General features: G+C 37.3%; 1 protein-coding gene and 1 long non-coding RNA gene across 2 annotated transcripts in view; one reads left to right on the top strand and one right to left on the bottom strand.

Annotated features, from left to right (window-relative positions):
* Positions 1-49: 49 nt before the first annotated feature.
* The window catches only part of LOC108043921 (F-box/LRR-repeat protein 16), a 32,510-nt gene continuing 16,526 nt past the window's right edge, over positions 50-16,033 (bottom strand). Inside the window, exons 4-5 of the mRNA XM_044457819.1 lie at positions 4,044-4,239; positions 50-1,481 (exon numbers count right to left, since the gene is read on the bottom strand). Of these exons, the coding sequence (XP_044313754.1) occupies positions 1,184-1,481; positions 4,044-4,239 (494 nt within the window). The 3' untranslated portion in view covers positions 50-1,183. The remainder of the gene's footprint in view (positions 1,482-4,043; positions 4,240-16,033) is intronic.
* LOC108043922 lies at positions 2,411-3,093 on the top strand. The gene is made up of 2 exons (XR_001769279.2): positions 2,411-2,524; positions 2,580-3,093. It is a non-coding gene; the product is annotated as an uncharacterized LOC108043922 (long non-coding RNA).

The following is a 16,033-nucleotide window of genomic DNA, read 5'->3' as shown; positions in this document are numbered from 1 at the left end:
GACCAATTATTACCTTAAAATCTAAAATATAATAGAAACGCAATTATACTCATGTTACCATTTATTTATTTTATCATGTACTTGTAGAGTTGTTTTCTTGTTGGTTTAAGACTGCCGTCTCCATGCTAACTGTTCCCGATGAAACTCTCTCACATTGGATTTAAAAACAAAGCATTTACATTTGGTTTGAGTGAGGGTTTACTTAATGAGAAGAGCAGCTCTATAACGTAAGCTAGATATATAGAGTATCTTTGACGGCCAGGAGTCGATTGTTTATGTTTATGATTTGCAATTGCAGTTCGCAACCTGACAACAATTTACTAAACATTGTGTTAAGTATTGACTTCATTGGTAGCGTGCGCTTTCTGTCACCGATTCCTTGCTTAAAATACTTTCAGTTGCCGTAAGTTAATTACAGAGTAGTCATATGGTACAATCGAAGTAAGGTTTTACTGGTCAGGGGCTGCAAAAGTCTAGGATTTGTAAATTTCAATTGCAATTTCAATCTAAAGCTGCCGGCAACTTTTGCATGTTTTCGCTATACTCGTAAATATTTTCCGATTTTCCGATTTTTCTCTTTTCTTGTTTTGCTTCTTTGAACTAATGTAATTTAATTGCATATTTTGATTTACTTTGTATTTCGTATTTTTTTACTTTTATTTGTTGTTTGTTCGTCTTTTGGGCGCAATGTTTTGTTTTAATTTCTTTGAGTTGATTTTGTTTAGTAATTTACACGTAGTCTGCATGTTTAGTTACAGCGAGAATAGTAAATAAAATGTTCGTTAAAACTACAATAATATAAATAATGTATATTTATAAATATAAATATATATTTGTGTATATGTATATTAGACATATTGTATTGCATGTAAATAAATATCATCTTCGGGTCTTTTGTGGTACATCATCATCTTAAACAGATCAACTTAACTAAGTTCCGTATCAAATCACAGCAGAAATCATAAAAAGTCTAAAACTATAAGGGATAGAGCACAGTGTTGACGGAAAGTTAAAGTCACATAGCACGCGAGGAACTTGCCGACTGGAGGTTAAGTTTACCAAATTAGCATACTCGAATACCCAAACCAAAATCAGTGAGTGCTCCGGGATCTCGAGGGATCGTCGGCCCATCGATGGTCGATGATCAACGATCGCTGATTGATGGTGGATGGTCGATGGTCGATTATTCGATGATCAGGCAGCGGGGGAGGTGCTCCTTCAGGTAGTCGAACAGCTCGTGCGACGCCCCCGGGCAGTTGGTCAGCTCCAGCTCCTGCAGATGCCTCAATTGGATCAGGCTGGACAGACCCGAGGAGGTCAGCAGCGGGCAGCCGGCCAGGGACAGCACCTGGAGGTTCCGCATCGAGCACAGGTGCTGCAGCCCGAAGTCCCGCACCTGCGAGCACCAGCGCAGGAAGAGGGCGGTCAGCGACAGCATCGTGGAGATGTATCCCACGCCAATGTCCGTTATGTGCACACATCTGAAAGGGCACAGAGAAAGCTCGATTTAGTTCCAAGAACTCGAGAAGGAGACTTAAAAGTGTATTCAAAATATTACACTCATTATATTAGGTCTATTTGAGAGTACCAAGCTTAATTTCCGTTTTACATTTACCTGGTTTCTTTAAAAAGTATCACAAATTGGGGATCATATTTATTTATTCATATTTTAATGTATACTTATATAAATATATTTATACATATGTATGCATTACCATTTGATGTTTTTTTTATATTATACAAGTATGTGGAAATTCCACTGAAAAAATACCCTGATAATCTTCGCTTAAAGAGAATAATTAAGATTAACAGTTGAAACATTACATTTATTATTTCTTTAGTGAAATATTAGGGTCAGAGAGGTCAATTTCACGAATATGAGTCTCTTGATTGTATATAATAAAAACAAAATAATATAAAAAAGTTTATGTTTTTTCTAGTGGAATGACACGGCTCTTGGTATAAAATAAGAGCCGAGCTTACTCTGGGTGCACCATTTGTTTCGTGATTGCGCAAAATGAAGACCTCATTAGCTTTGATTCTTTTGTTTAAATTGGTAGTAGGTTGCAATTCCACTATTGTGCCTTTGACGCAACCCTGCGGTTTGACAGTAGAACCCTGTTTTGGGTTTTTTAATGAAGGATAACGAAATGCTGCCTGGATGGCAGCAATATATAATTCCACACATTTCCTGTGTGCCGGCACCCTGATTCATCGACGTTAGTATTTGATAAAGAACCAATATAGGTTGATAACATTATTTTTCAGGCTTTGTTTTGACTGCTGCCCACTGCATTATTAATCAAGAGAAACTGTAAGTAATATATATTTAATGTTCTGGAACAAGTACCGATGGCTGTCTAAAATTTCAACTACAGATTTGTGAAGTTGGGAGCATATAACAAAAGTGAGCCTACCGATGTCTACGAAGTCAACCAAGCAATTGTGCACCATTTATACACGGAAAACGATGGTCAGAATGATATAGGACTGCTTAAGCTCCCGATAGACATTATCTTTAATCGTTAGTAAACCGTTCGATCGCCTTAACCGAAGTTATTTACATCATTTATCCGCAGAAAACGTTCGGCCAATTTGCATTTTCATGGACGAGAGACTTAAGACAAATGTTACCAGTGTACGGACGTTTAAAAGTTTTCGCTGGGAAAGAGAACTTCTTCGAAAGATAACCGTTCACCAGTTAGATCGAGCTGAGTGCGAAAAGGACTTGAATGTGAAGTGCAGTTCTAAGCAAATATGTACTGGTGATCCCAACGGGGATTCGGCCTGTGGCGATTATGGTGGTCCTTTAACCGCAACTCTCTCTTTTAATAATAGATTTCTTGAAGCGCAGTTAGGGATCGTTAGCAGGTGCGGCTATCTAGCAATATATACCGATGTGTCAAGCTATGTGGACTGGATTGGCGAACAAGTGAATAAGGCAGAATAGTCATAGAAGAACCAATGCTCCCACCTGGGAAAACGAAGTCCTAAGCCCATCCAAATATTCTAATAAAACGACTTTATTTTGATATGTTTAAAAACAATGAAGCATTGTAAATTTTTCAATAAACTTTGGCAGAAAAAAAACGATGTTATAATATGTTTTATTTATCTTTTTGATTGCTTATTTGATAGCTATATGACAAGTAGACTTGAATAATACCTACAATAGCACGACCTTATTCAAAGAAGTTTCATTCAGATAGCTTTAAAACTGGGAGACTAGTTTGCTAGAAACGTACGGAGAAACGGACAACAGACAAACGGACACGGCTAGATCGACTATAATCAGATGCATACGAGCTTTCGTACCACAAGGTAGTGTTTTGGGTCCCGTGCTGTACACCCTTTACACCTCTGACTTGCCAAATCCCAGAGATCCGGGTACCCTCCTGGCAACGTATGCTGACCTGTACAGCGAGTTGACGAACATGTGGAATATAAGCATAAACGGAAATAAATCGCAACATTGCAACTTCTCCCAAAGCATCAAATCCTTCCTAATGTTAAATTCCAAGACACACTCATCCCTCAATCCACTCAGGCGCAGTATCTTGGATTGATCCTCGACAGCGGCTCACATGGAGGCAACACACCGTGAAAATAGCAGCAACATGCCGTGGTAAGCTTAGGCAACTGACATGGATGCTTAGAGCAGCGAGTCATCTGAGCCTCAGAAATAAAATTGTGATCTACAAGTCAATAGTAGTCCCTTCCATAACATATTGGGGTACGGCGTCCGACTCGAACATCATGCGAATTCTTAACAAAATACCTTCACATCCCCACCGTGAGGGAACAGATCAATTGCCAATGCACGGATTCAAGCCCACTCGAAGTCACTTTAAAAAACTTTAGATTTCTTTAAGTTTAAAATACAAAATAAAGTTATGAATTTTGTTTAAAGTGCAACTTGCTGCAGTTTTTAGCCGTGACTTATGGCCGTTGCCGGAGATGAGGTTCAACTACTGGGTGACGGAAATTGAATTTCACTCATAAATAATTACGGACTGGGCGGGAGAAGGGCGAAGTGGACTCACCTATCCAGCGTCAGCTCCTCCAGCTGGTTCAGATCACAGGCGATGTACTCGAGCGAGGCGTCCGTGATGCGGGGACACCAGGACAGGTCCAGGGCGCGCAGCTTCTGCAGGTTCTCGGCAATCAGCTCCACGCCGTCGTCCGTCAGTTTGCTGCAGCCGGAGAGGCTCAGCACCGTGAGATGGGGCAGGGAGTGCACTGCAAGTGGAGCAAAAGGGGGCAGGGATTGGCATTAGTTTCGGGCATCAGCTAGTGCTTCGCGGAGCATTCGGCTCACGTAGCCGGCTGCAGATGCTCCACTTCGCTGGGGACACGTCCCAGGAAATGAGGTCTCTGCAGTCGGGATGATATGTTCGCGCAGCTAATGTTTCCCCACTGGCGCCTTAATTTGGCCGCCTTTAAGCCTCTTCTAAGTTTTCCTTCAAATTTCCATTCTCTGTCAACTTATAAATCCGAGTAGGCTTTTAAATATTAAAAGCATCATAGTAAATAAAAACTAATAGTAGCTCGCAGTATGTAAAAATTACGCCAAATTGTGACCTTAATTAATAAAAGTTTTTTTTTTTAAATGCTGATCTTGAATGAAAATTATTACCGGCTGATGATAAATGTGTTAAAATTTAAAAAATATTTTTAAGATAAATAAATACTGCAAATATATAAAAAGTGTAGAACTTGATTCAAAGGTGAAACCTATGGGAATCTCCCAGATGCGAAATTGTAAAGACTCAATTAGACATCAATGGATCTAGTTAACATAATTAAGTGAATTTCTTCAGCCAGTGAGTGAGTGTGAGTGTGAAAAACACATAATGCATACCGAGTGCTAATTAAGATTTGTGGTTATTCATAAAATGTGGCAGCCAGAGCCTATTTACATTTAGCCGACTTGCTCAGGATTTGTTGCTAAGCTCTTTTCATTCTTGAGATAGACTAATGTGTGATGTATCTAATTACGGCTTCTATTTAATGCCCACAGCCTCCCTCTGCTGCTGTTCTACTTAAACTGATTCAGTTTCTCAGCTCAGGCTCAGCTCGTTCCATTTATGTCTACTAAAGTTTGCTCTGTTCCACATTTTGCTGTGTCACTTTCTGGCATTCTTTGCTCTGAATCACGGATTATTTGTCCTTTCTGCTCTGTGGCCAAAGGCACAATGCCCTGTTTTCTTAGCTTATCTTTCAGTCTCGAGCATGTGGGATTATTAGAAGACAATTTAAAACAGTAACAAAGCAGCATTTATAAAATTTAAACAAAATTCTTCTGCAAGTTTTAAATATTTCGATTTTGAAAATCATTAAAGGATTTAAAATCAAAATAAAAATGCTGTACCTTAATAATCAGACTTCTTTTAAACTTTTATTAAAATTTTTTTAAAATACTTGCTGAAAATGTTTATATATTTTAAATGTATAATTCAACAGTTTGGGTTTTTAAGTTAAAAGGCGTTTTAAAGCAACTGCAATATTTATGAATTATTTAATAGTAAGACATTGCATAATGGATTACAAATGAATACACCAATTCGCAAATAATACATTAACTCCTCTTCAAACGATTATTTTCTTTGTCAGGATTGATTTGTCTGGTAATCTTTCGATTAGGGGAAAAGTGTGTATATTTGTGTTCGCCATTGATATTCGATTGTTGGACAGACTGCAAACAAATCAATCAAATAAACTTGTTTGGGTTGATGACGTAAATCTAAACATTTTCGCGGAAAGTCAAAGAGTTTTCTGCGCCTGCTGAATCTGAATAACCGATAAAGGATAAAGTATAAAATATAACTAATAATGCGTACAGGAAGCACATGACTGCAATTACCTTTCGTAAGCCGCTTAGACTTTGCTAATGGGAATTAAGCATTTTCCCTTGGCCAGAAATAGTATGTGGCCCGAGAAGAGGGCACGTGCGGCGGCTGCGTAAACAGAGATAAAGCCTCCAAAGAAAACAAACTCCAAGCCAAAGTAATGTGTGCATGTTTGTGGAAAACTCCCTTCCATATTCCCACCCCCCAAAAAGACTTCCCCTTTCCCTGAGTTAAAGAAGTCGAAAAATGCTGGGTCCGGTCGACTAAGCCGCTTTGTATTCACTTAGAGTCACTCCATATTCACCTCAGACTCACTCAGATAAAAAATTAATTTATAAACTTTGTAAGCTAAATTTTACCACTTTATATATTTATTTATATTTCTTTACCAGAATTTCAGTAATGAAGAATATAAACAAATTACAACTTTTTTAATATTTTTAAATTCAAACTAAGTGCAATCCAGTCATAATTTTTAACGACTTCTATTTATTTTTATATATTAACAAAATGCAATTTTCCTATTATTTAAATGTTTATATTACTATTCTTTTTCAGTTAAGTTTAATTTTTCGTCATCTTATGGAGACCCTTTATTATTTCAATGAGAATGGATTTTCCAAAGTTTTTTATCTAGTACATAATTTGTTTTCGTTTTTTCCAGTGCATTCACCTATGTGTGCAAGTGTGGGTGGTTGTGTGCCCCACTTTGGTTACCGCCACATACTCAGAAACTTAGATACTTGCTAGGAGCAGTAGAGCGCTCCTCTTGTTTGGCTTCTGACCAAAAAAACCACAAGGCATACGAAAAGCGATTTGAATTACAAAATATGCGCCAACAACGAGCCAACCAACGAATCCACATGAAGATAACCGCGATACTAGCTTCTGAGCTACTGAGCCAAATGGAAAACTAAGGCAAACAGCGATCTGAATGGGGGCCTATGAAAAATTAACACAACCAACTCGCTGTGCTCGGCCTTTCTATTGACTAACTGAGCTGAAGCGAAGCCTTTATGCACTGTATACAAAGCGAATCCTCTTTTTATTTTCCACTGGAGTTTTGTGGAGTTTAAAAAAGGATTGCGAACATAAGAGCGAAAACGAGTTGATGAAAGCAAATTAATAGGCTGTGAATAAAGTTTGTTTCAAAGTCTGAATTCATTGGTTAAACAAAGATTTTTAAGTAATTAAATACGCTTAGTTTTAAATCAAAAGCAGGTTCACAAGCCAAATAAAATTAAATTAAATTAAATTAAATCTAAATTACTCTGTTTATTATTAAAACAAATCAATTTCAAGCAAATAGGTTTTAGTTTAAAATATTTTTTATCGAGCAACAAATAAAATATATAGTTCAGCAGTTTGTGTTAGTATTTTGCCTTTTTATGACATTAAATAAAAATAGGTTTTAAAGTTCATCCCAAAAAAATTGTTAAAAGTTAGATGTATATGAATAAAGCTTTAGATATTTTAACTGCGCTGTAACAAAGTCTCTAAAGAAAAGCTCCATTTAAGAGAAATGCTACTTGAATAACCCAAATCAATTGGAATGGGCAGATAGGGTATCTGATTTAGAATAAGTGCTATTCGCCTCACTCCGCCCACTTGAACATTTAAGAAATTGCAACATTCGTGAAGTTCCCTTTTCATCGGGATCGCTATTGGCGAAGGAATTGCAAATCCATTGCTAATGCATATTCAGGCGTAATTGAGGGGCGATGGAACGATGGGGCGTGCGTCGAGAAGCCGCAGCAGTGACAATAACCGTAACGCTGACGACCAACTTGGCTGACGCTGACGGGCTCTTGGCCAAGTTGCCAGGCAGCGCCAGCTCCTCAAGGAGCTAACTGTAATTGTATCTATCAAGCGGTGGATGTGGATGCAGTACAATCCACAATGGCAACGGCGACGCCCCAAATGCTGAAAACCGCAAAAACATCCAACGACAAAGGCGCCTCTGTGCACACAAACATCTAGTGCAGACAGTCAAACTTCGATAACTTGAGCCACTAGAAAATAGATTACTTTGGAAGACTAATTTTAAATTCAAATCCTTGCAATATGAATTTTTAATCAGCTTTTAAGTAACTGTTCCGCAGAATTTAACTTAAGTTAGCTAAACTTTATTTAAACTTTATTTAAATGTTGCGTTAAAAATAATCATTGTTCAAGAAATGTATCGTTATGATATCATCAAATTTTATAATATGTCAGAAAAGGTTTTTTTTTTTAGTTTTTTTGAACTAAAACAAGTTTAAATAAATTCTTTAAAATTTCATTTATAGTTAGAGTATTCAAACATGTCATTTTTCTATAGCAGGTCTGTATTTGAGCTCAAAAGATATTATATTTTCAGACAAGGAAAGTCGATGTTATAGAGGTTCGACTGTTGAGATGTGCATTTATACCCAGCACAGACGTAGATACAGTTACGATGCACTAAATCGAGTGCTCGTGATGGAAACTGTGATTAAGAGTCGCCGGCGACACAAGCAGACCACAATGCGATTGGAATAATCCGCGGGGCGGGGTGCGATGATCGATAATGATCGCGGCAGAGTGACATCGATTGAATTACACTCGGAGCGAATTCAGAGCATGGGCTTGGGCATGGGCATTGGCGTTAGCGTTAGAAGCCCCTCAGATTGCCCAGATCACCCAGATCGCATCTCCCGCCCGAGGAGTCGGCGCTTATTTATCGCGCCTGCAATCACAGCTGAATTTCATTTCGTTATCAGCGCTCCATCGACGCGCAACGATCTCGTGATCCTCGATTCGAGTCCCGATCCGAAACTAATTCCAAATCGAATCAATTTAAATCAGCCCATGGTGCAGCTAGTGATCAAGAGTTCCAAATCCTGTGTTGCAGTTTCGTTTTGTGACCGACACTAACGGGTAATTGTTCGGCTCCGCAGGATTACTCGTTTTTGCGATCACAAATCATGAAATTGCAGCAAAAAGCAGCAAAATCGTGGAACCAGTGAAAAAATATTCAATTGAAATTGTTCAGTTTACTTTCTGTGATACAAAGACCACATGACGAAAGGACTATTATATAAATTAAATGAAAATTTAAATGAAATAGAATTCAAACCGCGAATGGTGTTTATTTAAAATCAATTTAAAAAGAATTGCAAACTGGTCAAAATGCAACAAGGTTTGTAAACTATTACTAATTGAGTCTTTTTGTAACTAAATTACTATTTGTATATATATATTTAATGAGTATTAATATTATTTGAAAAAATCCTAATTAATAAATTTATTTTCATACTGCCACTTGTTTTTAAAAATGTGTAGGATTCAATAATAAATACTTAAATAGCTTTTTTTATATAGATTCAAACCAGAAAACCTTCAATTCAGACTGTCTGTGTGATATTTACATACACTATTTTAGTGATAAGGGAATTGAATGCCAATCTGGTAAATAAAACTTAATCTTGAAACGGTTACCCTGGCGAGATTAAGAGAGAGTTGTAGATTACATAATAGGTCACTCGAAATCAATGCTCACTGATTGCAAACTATTGATGAATATGTCTGGAACCTGTCGCATATCTTAGATTCTCCTCTTATTTCATTTTTCCTGTAGCATTATTTTTTCTACTCTTAACTAAACGAATTCCATGTAACTTGCTCTCCCAGCTCCATCTCATTATTGACTTTCTATTTATTCTGGCTGTGCGATAGGTAGGGAAAATCAAATTACTAGCCGCCAAAGTTGGTAATGATTCATTCGTTCTATGAATAAATTGGGTTCATTTTCTGGGAATTTCCGTCGGATTACGAGCCTGGAGAGCAAAGTCTACCTGGCGGCTGCTTGATATGGAAATGAGAATTCGCGCTCGACAGGGCAACGCATCAAAAATAGTGTCCCAAATCGTGGGCTTATATTCCCCCGACACACGCACTCGTTGAGACAGAGACAAGTGTCAATAGAAGGACGTTCGTGGGAATGGGCGGGGAACACAAACATGTCAGGCAAACAACTTGTAACTTGTGTGTCTGTATCCATGAGATACATTTACATTTCCCATAACAACTAGCGACGTTTATGCGAGGCTCGTTTGCCATTCAGCTTCTGTTTTCCCAGTCCGACGTGTTCACTTTTGCCCATTTTCCGCACACAAATAAAAAAACATTTCGACTGTCGTCGAGGACGGCTAGAATTTGATTTTTTCATTAACAAAAAGTTTTCGAGCATAAGGTTTCGAATAAACAATGACCGAATCGTATTTTTGTTGGTTTTCTACAAAAAGGAACCCCTGCCAGTTCCAGTTTTTCAAATACCTTCTGTCGCAGGACTGGGACAACTCACAAATTCCATGTTTATTGGCAGCTCTTGGCTCTTGTCATGGCATTCATTCTTCTCCTTCTGGCATGCCAATGATTTTTATTGATTTTTCGGGCTATTTCGCATTCACATGTGGAAAGTTATGCTCACATAACGGTTAGCATTTGTTTATGACATTCATTTGATGATTGCTGATTTTTCAAATTGCCTCGTTTGGGGTCAATGGGAGAAATTGCATGTGCTCAAAGTTTTCCTACTCAGCCAATACAAAAGGGAGTTACGTTGCGTATGAGTGATGTCAATATTACGTATACGTAATAGCACTGTAATGTAATATACGTATACGTAATATTTATATTTATGAAATATATAAATGTTAATATGTAAATATTTCAAATAAAGTTCTTTATAAATTGCATTTGCTCAAAGTTGTCCTACTCAGCCAATAAGCAATGGAGTTACGTTGCGGATGAGTGATGTCAATATTACGTATACGTAATATCACTGTAATTTAATCTACGTATATGTAATATTTATATTTATGAAATATATATTAGTATTTGTTAGTAATATATTTGGTACTTACATCTAGTTTGAAAAATAATAATCAAATTGTTGCAGGATAATAAGGTATTGGCAACTTTTACAATATTCTTTAGTTCAAGGTGGCTCACAACAAAGAAAAAAGAAATTGTTAAGAAAATACAAACTTTTATAGCCACCATTGGTGTGAAGCAATTAATTTTAATCATTTCAGACCGATGCCAGTCAAACTCAAATCAATAATTTAAGCCGATTTTCAGACTTTTGCCATCTCGGGCTATTGAAGCTCATTCAAGGAAACTCCTCCCAAGCTTCTTAAAGTTAAAGTTCAGTTTGCTACCAGTGGACCAAGATGGCAGTCATTATGCCAATTACTTGGAACTTGGCAGTGGAGCGGTAGACGAGGTGCGGGGGAAAATGCCATGAAATTTCACTGTGGCAACAAAACTTTTACGAGTATATTAAATAAAGCAGCAGCAGCAGGATGAAAGCATTTCAGCTAAATCAGCTTTTACTGATTCGAAACATACCAAAGTAGCTTTTCAGTTTCTCAGAAAATTTAATATTCGAAATGGTTCCTTAACAAACGAAATTCCCTCAAAAGTCTGCAGCCACAGAAAATTAACAATAAATACCCCATTGTACAGATACTTTGCCTTGAATCTGATTTCCATGTCAATAAACACTTTGTATCACTTTGAATTGTTTGCTTAACATTTTGCAGGCATAAATAAGATCTCTTAAAATGTTTGTTAAATTCTTGGAAGTCATTCATTGAGCTACAAAGCTAAAAAACCTTCAATATCAAATTCCTGAAATTTCCTTGTTTCAGGACAACATACAAAATCTAAACTCACTGAATATTTGCTGAATGATTTTTCTTTGTGCTTTACTTATGGTAAATGTTATAGTGCCAAAGTCGTAAATTATTTTTTAGTTTCAATTTTAAACTTAATAACGCAGAAGGGAAGCTAATTAAAAACACAAATACTTTAATTCTGAGTTACCAAGTTTATAGTTTGTTAAAGCTCTCCCAAAAAGGATTTACCGAAGCTGCAGGGATAAAATAAATCTTCCCCAATTTCCCGGGCTGCAGGTTACTGAGGCTTAACCGCTTTAGGGTTTAAGTGGCCTGTCAATTACCGGCAAACTTTGAGGCCAAACAATGAATGCGTAAATGAGCAGGGAAAGGTCGTCTTGTGGGTCGGGGGTCGCGAATCGCGAGTTGAGTCCCCTCGCATAGGCAAATAATGTTCGAAACGTGCAGGCCTCATTAGGCTTCCCCCTCATCACAGTTGCCATGGAAAACGCGAAGGAAGTGGGCGGAGAGTGGGCGGAAAGGGGGCGAGAAAGGGGCGGAAAGTAGGCAAAAAGTGGGCGGAAAGTGGGTGGAAAGCGGGGGAGTGGGCAGCTCGAACTACCGCGAATTGCGATGAGGTTGCGCAATGGCAGATTAGCTCCTCTTGGAATAAGGTTTCTTGGAGAAGTCAAGGGGTCGTGAAAATTAAAGAGGACGGGAAAATTAAGGCATTCGCTTCAAAAAACAGAAATAGGATATTAAAACCAGAAAGTACAAATTAAATATTTCGTTTATTATTATTAATCTCCTTCTTTAATCAAAGATAATACTCTTAATAAGCTGAAGAGTTTTTAAGAGTATAAGGAATCTTTACTTATTTAATCACAATAATTTCTTTGGAGGCAATAAATAATTTTATTAATTGATTACATTTTAGAATCCTAAATTTTAAAATTAATTAATTAAATTTGGTTCCTAAGAACATTGACTCTTCAATAATTTTGCTAAAAGAGGCAAAATAAAGATGGTCGTTTAATCTGAATAAAAACATGACAGAATAAAAACATTTCTTTATAAATAGAGGCAAACATCTGCAACCTTGAAAGATCTTAGTGTATTCAACTATGCTGATGGTAAATTCATTTGTTATGTTTTTAGTATATATGTTTATATATGTTTTGTCTTATTATACCCATAAATTGTGCTCTAATTTATGCAAATGAGACAGTACGAATTTGCCAAAAAGTGATAGAAAAAAACTTTGAAAGCGTGCCACATCGAAATCGGCGAAAATAAGATGTAGCTACAATTACGATTCTTTTGGCAGTCTGACAGAATTCACTGCAGGCGAACAGTTTCAATCAGAAATAATTTTGTTTGCTGTGCCTTAGACAAGGTTTGCTCATCAAATCGGTAATTGAGATTACTATGTTTTTGAGAAAATATATATTTTTTTGATATTTGATTTTGCCTTGGTTCAGCTTAAATAAGTATATATAAATAAAATAGGTAAAGACCATTTAATCTGCCTTAATTTGTTTATCTGTTTAAATCAATACCTTGTTTATCAGGCTATCAATAAATTCGAAGCGTATTCTATTTTAGTGGCACCGATTAAATTGTTTGACTAGCTAATTTACCACTTCACTACACACATTAGGCAGAATAATTTGAGTTATAACGTGTGCACTGATATCATTTTATAATTTAATATATAATAAATAAGATTCATGCTTTAAAAAAAATGTATTTTATTCTCAATGTTATCTACGCACTCTTTGAAGTAAAAATAAACTAACATAATTTAATAATTCATTTCTTAAAACTCAATTGACCCACAGAGTCTTATTTGCAACTTCTGTTTGGGGCGGCTTTATTAAAAATGCATTAAAAGCGCTCAGCTGGATTGTCGACTAATGGTCCCCGTGTGCTGGATCCTCCTACATACATACATACATATATACATACATACATACATACGTCTCTGCTCTGTCTGCCAGCATAGTTTTCCTGCGCTTTCCCACATTTTCCTGCGTTTTCCACGCACATCAGATGGCGCGGGTCACCGTTCATGTGTGCGAATTTGATTGGCAGTTGGCCGGAGCTTCTTCAGAAGCCCACCCTTGTGACTTGGCTCACATCTTTTCCTGGCATTTTCACAAGCACAAAAAAAAAAGGGAAAAAATTGTTAACCCAGTTTCGTGCTCTGTTGTCTCTACTGCCCAACGAGTTCTTCCGCTCTGCTTCTTTAGCATTTCCACAGAAAACTTTAATGATGTCAATTACTGCTCCCCAGTAAAAGTTAAATTGCTCCAGTTTGGCTTAGGAATTGCCTTTTAATTGCTGAGAATTGGTGCAGCGGTTTTGTTTTGCTTTATTTTAATTCTTTTTTCTATACGAGAGGTTTATTTGAGGTTGATTTTTGCCAATACTTTTTTAGTTAATACATCTTTTATGTCTAAATTTTTCACAATTTAACCACATATACTTAAATAGTTTGCTCTATAAATTTGTTGCAAATCTTCATCACCATTTTTAGGAGAATAATACATAAAAATGGAACAAATAACAATATTCGCTAATAAGTGAAATAATTCTTTTTAAATTCTAAATTTTCTAAAATAAGAGTGAGTTGTAGAGTAGATGCTAAAGACATTTATGGTTAAATGAAATGCAATCCAAATGGAAACTTGAAAGTGGGTTATATAATTCTAGACACCTCATATTTGCACACTACTTTATATACATGAAGAGAAGAAACTACTGCCTACGTCGAAATTAGCAAGAAGCTCGGGTCATGTCTTGCCCCAGTTTGACTTTTGTGTATAATTTCACTTGACACTTTCCTCGCAGTCCGGGGAAAGTGACAGAAAGTCCCCAGCAGATGTCACTTTCTTCGAAAGGCGGTGGGGTAATCCCGAGCTGTATATGGGCGCCTGTTACTATATATACACTTTATACTGGTATAAATAGAGACTTGGTGGTCTGTTTAGGGCCCAGCTGTCGGCAATTGACAACATCATCAGCATGAAAATCAGCAGCTCCATGATGGCCACCAGTGAATATTGTGTGCCTGTGTGGGCTTAAATGCATTGGCAGCTGGAAAATTTTCTTCTCTTCCTTTGATTTTCCGGCGTGCGTCATTGCGTGCAACTATTTCCGCCGTAATTCCGTGTGCGTGAGCCTGTCTCAGCTGCCATCAAATGCAATTAAAATTGAATTTCACTCGCCCACGCGCAATACTAGGTTTTTCTGCCTTTTTGCAGCCCTTTTTGCCATGAAAGTTTCTGCCTGTGGCAGCCTCTCAAATCGCATTACATAAGCCAGCAATTATGTTCCTTGTGGCCTGGCCCTCAACTTTGAACTTGCATGTTTACATTCAAGTTGACGTTATGTGCTTATATTCTATATATTATATGTACAATGTGGAATGGAAATTGAAGGGACATTCTGCGGGGGGAGTGCAAAACAAGTTTGTCCTTGCCCTCCATCTGCATCTGCTAACTGACATTCTGTGCTTCAAAGCAATCTGTGTGCATTTCATAGTGCATTTATTTATTTTAGGCCTGCTTTTGTCAGTTTTATTAGTTATTTATTTATCTAGCCATCCATTGTCATTGAATTTCAAATGCATATTGCCTTTTTAAGAAACATAACTATTTAGTTACACTTTGTTTCAACGCTTTGTTTTACATTTCTGTCTTTATTCGTAAACTTTGAAAGTTATTTTTCGGTTGATAAAATTTATTGAGTGCTAAAGCCACCATTTATTAAACTTCAAATAGTCAGCATACAAATAAATACATTTTACGGCCGAGATAATAATTTTAAAATTGTTTACGCAATTGAGTAAACATCATTCTTAAGCTAAGATTTAATTATGAACAAATTGTTGTACAACAAATAAAGTTTTTGTTTTGTTTGCTAATAAATATCTGTTTTATTTATTTTCCAACACCAGCCGCTTTTCCTGAAGTTTTATCCTGCAGCAGAAGTTAACTTTTCCCTGAACTTGGAAACATTTCACACTCCAATCTCAACTCTAAGATGCTGCATTTAATTAAGAGAAAATCACTGGGGTTGCAATTTCCATAGTGTCGCATTCACTGCACTTCAGATACTCTTCAAATCGCGCAACTTTGTGCGAATTACGTTAAGTTCACGGCCACTGCCAGCTGACAATTGATTGACAATTTGGCCAAATACCCAACGCAGGAGGGGCGGTGCGTGGCGGGGGAACGATGCCATCGCCCCCCAAAGAGCTTTTATTATAAAAATAAAGTTAATTAAAAATTGCTCGGCAAAGAGAGCGCGCAAAAAACACGACGACAAGACAGGAGCAACGCCGAGTGCCTTGAAAATGCAAATGTAATTAAATAAACACGACACCCGACGGACGCCCATCAGCGGTAGTTGGTCGCTCCCCAGGACTAGGATTAGATGGTTTGAGGGGATCGGGGGAAACGGAATTCCCATGCCCCTGGCCCCCTGTAAACCGAGAAGCTTATCAATTTCGGCGACCGGGGGCGGACAGCTGGCTGA

This window comes from Drosophila rhopaloa, unplaced genomic scaffold (genome assembly GCF_018152115.1).
Source record: "Drosophila rhopaloa isolate 14029-0021.01 unplaced genomic scaffold, ASM1815211v1 contig_163, whole genome shotgun sequence".
In the NCBI taxonomy this organism is placed as follows: domain Eukaryota; kingdom Metazoa; phylum Arthropoda; class Insecta; order Diptera; family Drosophilidae; genus Drosophila; species Drosophila rhopaloa.
Note: the sequence above shows the minus strand (reverse complement) of the source record. Positions and strands in the feature narration are given on the sequence as shown.